This window comes from Lineus longissimus, chromosome 17 (assembly GCF_910592395.1).
Source record: "Lineus longissimus chromosome 17, tnLinLong1.2, whole genome shotgun sequence".
NCBI classification, from domain to species: Eukaryota; Metazoa; Nemertea; class Pilidiophora; order Heteronemertea; family Lineidae; genus Lineus; species Lineus longissimus.
In genome coordinates this window covers 12,239,319-12,248,132 of record NC_088324.1, presented here as the reverse complement: position 1 = coordinate 12,248,132, position 8,814 = coordinate 12,239,319, and the positions used below count along the sequence as shown (strand labels likewise).

The window sequence follows — 8,814 nt, the reverse complement described above, 5'->3', positions numbered from 1 at the left end:
CGAAAGGCCTTGTGAATGGTAAGTTCTCATTGTTCTGGGCGGACCAGCTGATCCTTGTAGTAGAGACAATATATACTGGGAATTCTCTTGAATGGCGGTTGTTAATGGGGGACTATAGGGAGGAGCCAGGTCGGAGATATGTTATGGGTCACCGATGTCACCGAAGGGGGTCTCTCCTATCTCAAAGTACATCCAAAACTATTCGCACTTGTATTAGGAATGTAAGTATCGTTGAATCAAACCCGACCCAGGCTCTTGACTAATTACCCGAGACAACACACCGGACACTCTTGATCCTATGCCTATAGCCCCACCCCCATCTCTATCTTATCATGTCACATCGTATACACTCCGGACGCAGTGGACCGGCCTCGTCCTGTCGACTCGAGGTGATATGTCACATCATGCACCAGCAGAATGTTCTGAGACAAAGTCACAACCAGCTTGGCGCCTCAGCGCCATCACGCGGAGCCTATTGGAACTAGGCTACACCCGAGACGGGAATTTCAGTGGACCATTTTCAGTTTAGGGAGTGATTCATAGATGGCGAATTAGCGTAAATTGAATTAAATCACGTGACTTCGCCGGAAGTATACAACTATCGCAAAACTTGGTCATTGGAACTCTTTCACATTGTCTTCCCTATTTATTCACTGATCATGTCATAATCAGAGGAAAATTTCGCAAATTATCTGCGGATTTCGATAGATTGAAGCAAGTTCTTTCCGTCGATATTATTTGTTTGGTCAAATATTGCCGTAGGTTTATTTTAGTGAGGGGGTTTCCCCGTTATAGTTTTCGAGGACAGGATGTTCTGTGCAAAATACACTGCCTACACACGTGCATGATTTGAACATGACTTGTTTACACATGTTACATTTGCCTAACCTCGCACTGCACTTTCACCGTAAGTGTGAAGAGGTGGTTTAGGTCTCAATTCGTGAATAAAAAAAGGATTTTGACGTCGGTGAAAGACCAGGCCATGTCAATCGAGACTGATGAGAGAGGAGAGTATAGATAGTCTCGAGCCCAGATATGAGATAGGCCTATTGGCATTGCTATTCATAATTCATTTGTAAATGCAGATGATAAAAAGGTCCAACCGTATCCCGACAGCAGACAGTGCTGCTAACTCGGTGACTGTGTCGATGTTATGACAGAAAAAAATAAAAACTGACTTCTGATAAGCTTTCGGAAATAACACTGTCAAGTTCCAATACTGTTTCATGTTTAGACTGCTCCCTCTCTCTACTGCCACAGCTCTAAAACAACTTTCCCTCCAGAGTGGTTCTGTTGCTTCAATTCAATGGATTATCTTTGCGTTATCAGCAAAAAAAACACCAGGACAATCTAGCCTATCTCAACTAGTCAACCCAATGACAGTGTGAACCATGCCGTCGAAGAAGCAATACGATTTAGTGTCGGACGATGGCTACGACAGTCGGATACCCTTACACAATGAAGAAGCATTTCAACATGGAATATCTTTTCAATCCAAGGTGAGATTGCTTTCTTAAACATAAATTTATCTTGCTCAATATCACTTCTTGTTGGAAGATGTTGAAATTATGTCAAAACTTTGTAACATGGAAATTTCATTTTCAGCTTTGAATCTAAAGTCTTCCAGTTGATTTGAACATTGTAATGGCCAGATATAATTCAATATTTTCATAGATGAGGCAAAAGAACCGGTTGCACAAGTTCATTTTGCATATTCAACATGGATGTTAGTGCAGTTAAGTGCCTTGCATAAGTGTCAAGTTGGCGACATACATCTGTTGCAAATAATAGGTAGCTAATTGATCTAAGTGTTCATTATGCATGTTGGTAAAGAATAAGGATACTGCCACCTTGCTTTACCCTCAGGTTGCCCTCATCAAGACATTGTTACATAGTATAGTAAGTATGTAGTTACTAATTAGTCAATGCTGCAGCTGTCATTTAATAGTTGTCTTGCCTGGGTGGTCTGTACAGGTACATACATGTACAAGGAAACAAGGCGGGCAAACTGCATACAGGGTAATTTTTTTTTAAATATCTAGAAAAAGGAAAGCCTATGTTGTCTGGGAACAGTATGGACTAGGCCGGAACAGGGGTTTTGGATTAAAACTGTAGGGGCCTACCTGCATGTAACAGCTTGAAAGCATTGAGAGATTAGGTTCAACACCAAAGGATACATTTTTGTATGAAGGATAATTGATCCCTCTGATTTGATCAAATCTCACTGCAAAACCATGCATTGCATGTAATAATACAGATACATCTAAAATATGCAATATGTTTCTTTGTTGACAAATTGTTCATGCTGAGTATCTAACAGTACATGCAGTACTTAATCATTTTTTCAAAACATTTTTTAGCTCTCAGTTTGGCCATTCTAATGTTTCAATGGACTCATCAAACTTGATATGCGAACGTTTTGCAACGGGCAGCTGACACACAATGGGATAATTGTGTAAGTGACATCAATTATAAACCACTGCCGCGATCACCGATAATTGTGATCTGGATAATGGGCATTGTCAGAGATACAGCAGTAATGGTTTATTACAAGTGTATGAAATGGATGGAGAGTAATTCAGTCACGCCGGTTGAAATCATTTTTTAGACAGTCTTGTGGTGCCTGTTCTTGTCAAGCCTCTCTTCAGGTAGTCGATGGACACCCTCCAACATGTCCAATGAAACCACTGCAGCAACCTCAAGCATCCTCCGACAATGATGAGTATAACGCCAAGTGCAATTGCTCAAGATTTGGTCATTCCTTCATCATATCATAGAGTCTATTATTTCAGCTAAAGAGCTCAGCAGGGTACAGAATCCTCATTTTCTCAACTTTCAACTACTGCCCTGCCTTCTTTGCATTTCCGTTCAAAGCAGGGCACTGCACCCTACATTGTTCGTTCTTTAGTTTCTGCACCTTTTCTGTCCTGCCTTTTTCAGATTTCTGGCCGAAACACAAGAGTCAGACATCCATCCCATCTGAGTGGGCACCAGAAAATGCATCAGTTTGCCAAGTCATGCAAAATTCTGGTACCTGTCACTGCAACCTGATTGACAATGATGATTGGGACCATTCTACCTTTTGAGTTGTCAAAGCACTTGAGAACTCCTGGTAGTATTTGACATGGCTGGCCCAGATCTTTGAATTAAACACTGGCAGTGATGTCTTCTTGTTCAAGTGAATGAAAAATATCCATTCACACATGAAGTTATGTTTTTCACTGCAGAGGCATGGGTGGATGTACATGTCCTTGTATTTAATTCAGACCATTCAGACAGTCAGCTTCGGTTTTCCAACCAGGGTTGGCATTAGGTTTTAGCCAATCTGGCTAAACAGTCTAAAAATGTCTTAGCTACTTTTGAGTTTGGTTTGCAACAACATCCCTGTATTTTTGCGCCAGCCACATGTATTACATTTGATTTAGCCTGGCCTTGCCACTGTTAGCCATTGACCTAAGCTTAACAACATTTGCCTGATGTACCACAAGCCATCAGGACTGAAGGTTGTGACATTACAATGTATTACTGATCCTGGACTGGCTGATGGTGATGTACAAATGAATTTCTTGAAAAGCATCAATGACATCTGAGAAGTGTGCCAAGAATATTCAGAGTATGTATTTGCACCATCTTCTTTTTCTTCAGTTGTTGAGTTTCGAGTTTCATACTACATGTACATGTTCATGTGCATTTTATAACATTGTTCACTAACTTGAAAATATCTTTTCTGGTTTTTGGGTCTTGTTATGTTCAAATTGTTTTGTTCTGTTGTGTACAGTACTTTCACTGCCCAGGTTGATGAGCCTTTGATAGGTTGCTGTTTGTGACACAGTTGTAAGTCTGTGTCTAAAAGCAGTAGGTCCACGGTGAAAGGTACACCTTAACTCGTAACTTGGAAGGACCGAAACTGACATTTTCTCCTATAATGTGTCTACTGGATATCGAGTTGTCTCATCAGTCAAATGATTCCAAGTAAATAACACCGAAGGAGAGTAAGGATGCTGGTGGGGAGAACATGTCAGTCCCTGGGTACAACTGAATTGAGATACTTGTATGAAAGCTTTTACAGGGTAAATCTACTGTCAACCTAACTATCATACCAGGACTTCTTGGTATGATAGTTACATGTAGGTTCTGTTCTATGAGGATGTCAACCTTGTTACCAATAGCCCCTCTTCTGGCATGTGCCTTTACGTAGAGTACATGTATGCAAGAGGTTAGGGGGAGGGACAACCTCCAGGGAACGAGATTCTTTTTTCTGTCAGATAGGTCTATGGTTCAGGAAGACAAATATGCCCATTCCGTGCTAGAATGGGATGATTTTTATCCTTTGCCTGTCTGACAGCAGCTAAATGGGCACACCGGAATATTACATGTTCACCACTACATGCTGTGTGATCTTCTCAATCAAACGAGTCAAAACTCACTTTTCCATCATCATGTATCTTTAGCGTCTGATTCGAAGCCAACTTGGATAAGCAGTGATAAATGTTTAGCTGCAACCCATAGCAAACTACTATAGCTTATCAGCCTGATGATAAATGTTTAGCTTACCATGAGCTAAAAATTGATGTTGGGGTCTAGAAACCCATCAACTGCTTGCTTCAGAGGTCAGCGATGTTCTTGTATAATAAAATAAAGGATATTGGCTACGTGTTGAAGACATTGAGTAAAATGAGAGGACGCCCTTTACTCTACATTTAAAAAACTTCTCTAATACTGTGTTCACACTGGGGTTATAAAGCGAATTGAATCCGCTTTAAACCTTTAATACGTATTGGGTGTTCACACTCAGGTCGGTTTGAACCGTTTTCAAACCGCTTTAACAAATACGGTTCTTTAATGCGCATCAACGAAGTCGCTTTGGTTAATTCGCATTGAAGCCGCTTTGGAATTCGTAGTGTGGCGCGCTTAATGCGCATTAAGCAGTGCGTTCGCACTGCGCATGCCCACAGCATAACTGAGTGAGTTCAACCATGTAATTATAGATGGCGCATCGTTAATGCGTATTCAGTGTGACCCGTTTTAAACCGATTTGAATGCGCTTTAAGACCCAAGTGTGACGCGACCGGATTTTACAAACCGCTTTCCGGAGAGCGCTCTCCGGAAGACGGTTTCAATTCGCCTTCAGTGTGAACGTAGTATAAATGATCTCATTCAGTTCAAATGCTCACACATGCCAAATACATACCCTACATCTGGAAGAACACAAAGCAAAGACATTCCAGTTTCGGTGCCCTCTCCTGACCTGGTCATAATCATCGTGAAAATCATTGTAATGAAATTACCACTGCATATTTTGAATTTCATTCTGATGTAGACCAGTTGTGCCAGTTTCATATGTAGATAAAATGTTGCTTCCACATTTCATTAATTCTTGCCAATGGCAATTGTCAATTCCAATGCAAGTTATTACTTCAAGGTCGTGTCACTGTGGGCTGTTCGTAATTTGCTTAATGACCACCACAAAGTATGTCTATATGGGCTAATTTCAGGCCTAATTGGAGAAAATGCATACTAATTAACAAAAAGCAAACATTGAAATACATTGTAATTGGAATTCGGAAATCCTGAGGACATCACTTGCATTGGCTCGGTGGGAAATGGCCTAGATTGCTCTTGAAGAACTCATAAATTTTAAAAAGATTTATTTTATTTTTAGGTTTCTCAATTAAAAAAATCAAAATAAAACACTTGCCGGATTTTGTTTGAAGACTAGACGTATCAAAACTATCGAGCTGATCATCTTTGAAGTTAAACAATCAATTAAGTTGTTATTCCACTTGAAATCTCGCTTTAATCGAGAGTTCTGCTTCAAGCCCTGATGTACGCATCTTAAACATCTTGTTTCTTTCTGCTCTGTTTCTTGCACATGTACTTGAGATTTTATTCGAGTGATCAAGAATCGTTCTGGTATTGATCCACGCGAGATTAAAGTGGTTTATTTTCTTATTTCAGTTCACGTTTTGCTTAATATGAAAGTTGTGTTTTAGCTTGGTATTCACTTGTGGAAGTGGTGCTGAAGTGAATGTAATCCTATCGCTTTTATTACGTAAAGGGCATGTCATATTGGAGAGGTTGGTTTGAATGCGACATGTTTAGGAGATGCAGAAGAAGAAGCAGGTTGTGAACATCTGTCCAATTAGTATAACACCCATACATGTAACACAATTTTCAGTTCAGCTTCATTATTATTGTATTTATCAAAGAAAACTGGAGTCAAAATGGAAAACTGGAGCCAAAATGGAGAACTGGAGCCAAAATGGAAAGGTTGTGACACGTCTTGTGTAATGACCAATAATCTGCCTAAGACGTGATCCGCCATCAGTGATGGGACGTGCCTCATCAGGGCATGAAAAATGCCGATAAGCCTCGGTATCTTTCAGCGTTTGTTGGACATGTCAGGAAATTACGTGATCGTTATACTCTATCAAAACTGATGCTTCCTAGACAATAGTTCCGCCTCCGTCCATCAAAAGTGGTCTTTTGATTACCTCTTTCTCTATCTTTCTCCATCATGAAAGACGCATTCTTTGATGACCCTCGCGACCATTTGCCGCCCCCTCTAGCCCTGTTTGTGGTGTGAGGCATCAAGAATCAAGGGAGATGCGAAGAAATTATTTGGGACGTTGTTATCCTCTGACATTTGACTGACTGGACGTCTGACAATGATTTTCACATTTTAGTACAATGCAGCATCATCATCTTGATTTTTTTTAACATGTACATGTACAGCAGCAATGTTATCAGGCAAGCAAATGCACATATAGATAGTTTTTTTCTCAATGTTCGCTTCATGTTGCAATGTCAGATGTAGCAGTAATTGAGAACATGTAAGAATTTAGTTTTTTGCTGGCCAGACATAAAACAATGTATACGCCTAAATTATAGATAATTCTTTGGAATTCTAACAATCTATGGGTCATGGATATCATGCAATCATGTAATGATACATGTTAAATGTATCATTACATGAACAATACACAATGAATGATGTATGGATGTAACATGTAGATTTCCTCTCATGTTTACTTAAATATCACTTTATGATTGCACATTTTTTACAAGAAAATGTCTTTGATCTGGTCAAATATAATTAGTTCTGCGGTAGTAGTCATGTTCTGTTGGCTCCTGATTTATGACGATAGTTGATAATTGATGCCGCGTTTGTCAGAAAAACTTTTTGGCAATTTTCGATACGTGTGGCTGTTGTTGAACCTGTACAAGTCATCGAGGGTTGCAATGTAGGTCACAACTGTATCAGATTATTCAATACAAGAGCATCAACTTATTACTGAAGCCCTTCGCTGCTCTGAGAGCAAAGGCATAGGCTGCAAACAACTTTCCCCCATCATCTTTTGTCCCTGGCATTCTCTCCAGTTCCTGCAAGAGTGACTTATGGTCTTCATGTCACTCTCGAAATACCGTCTCCAACTGTTCGTTGGACAGCAGAACCACGAAGCTTATCCTAATTAAACCAGTCACAAGGCTTTTGATAGTGCTTCAGCTGGCTACCTCAGTCTTTTTCTGCTTCTTTAGCATTCCACGACAGCATCAAATGTTTACTGTTGGTGGATGTCACGAATCAAGCTCTGGCCTTCAGGTTTTCCTCCATCATCACAGTTTCTTCTTGATGCTCCCTCTGCCACGTCGGCAGTGTGGCTGGGTTATGCACAGTACCAAGCTCTTGTGCTGTGATATGCTCTGCAAGCCCTGAAGAAACTACTTCCACTGCCTCAACACCACCATGACAACGTCTGAGGATTCTTGCGATCGCTGAGAGATGAAGTCAGAATGACTCGAGATCCAATCATCTGCAATGTTCGTGAATAATAACATAGAAAAACGATAACAGCAATCCAGTTAGTTTTACAATACCACTGCTGATATTGTTTGCTGATACTAGAGGACTGTGTAATAATGAAATCGACAGGGTACTGCACTGTTTGGGATTTTAGAGATATGCTGATATGCTTTGAATCAAGTTCATGAATGTGTTAGTTGTAATAAAATCGTAAAATCGTGTCGGCTGTGTTGAACATGACATTTCTCTGTTTTGTCATTGATACACTGAACTGCTTCAGTATTTACCTTCTCAAGGTGAATGTTTCATTGAAATTCCATGTTGCTTGTCTGCAAATCTGGTTTCTAATCATACATATAGTTGTAATAAAATTTGTCACTCTAGTGGAATGAGTTTGCTATTGCTCTGTTTGTATGAACACACACACTGCTTTGAACGTGCAGCCGTAGTTTCATTGAAATTCCCTGATGCTTGTCTGGGAATCTGGTTTATAATTGTGTTAGTTGTAACAAATTGAATGATCTGCTGTACCACATACTGATTAGCGTCTCTCCATCTTGACTGAATATTGATGAGTTTAGGCAGAGTCTCTGGCAGTGGGTGATATTACAAGTAGAATGAGTCTCTATTTTCTTACAAATATATTTGTTCATGTTTTTCTGACCATGTTATCTCAAAGTGACGAAATGTGGCTTTGTCACTTCGACAGCATTGACAAATAAGCAGTACATGTGCATGTACATTATGCGTCAGATGAAGCTACGATGATTTGTCATCACACAACCACCCAAGGGACTTATAAAGAAATGTTTGACAACCTCCTCAATCATGTGCTTCATGATTCACCTAGAATAATGTTTTATCAGTATAATGATATATTACAAACACTCCTCTATCCTCTGCTGGGATTGGCAGCTCTCGGAACACATCTCGTTTAATACCAAGTTGAATTGATTAAACCACCAATGCTGTATTTATCCAGCTGGTATCAGATATTTTTTAATTCGAAT

At 39.9% G+C, this 8,814-nt stretch overlaps 1 protein-coding gene across 7 annotated transcripts in view; it reads left to right on the top strand.

The window, feature by feature from the left end:
• The first annotated feature begins 483 nt into the window (after positions 1 to 483).
• Positions 484 to 8,814, top strand: part of LOC135501068 (carboxyl-terminal PDZ ligand of neuronal nitric oxide synthase protein-like) — a 65,698-nt gene continuing 57,367 nt past the window's right edge. For 3 of the 7 annotated variants that reach the window (XM_064792810.1, XM_064792807.1, XM_064792806.1), the window contains exon 1: positions 485 to 1,499. In XM_064792810.1, the coding sequence (XP_064648880.1) occupies positions 1,392 to 1,499 (108 nt within the window). In that variant the 5' untranslated portion in view covers positions 485 to 1,391. Of the gene's footprint in view, positions 1,500 to 8,814 lie in introns of all 7 variants that reach the window. The other 4 variants (XM_064792808.1, XM_064792809.1, XM_064792815.1 and 1 more) reach the window with 3 other exon arrangements.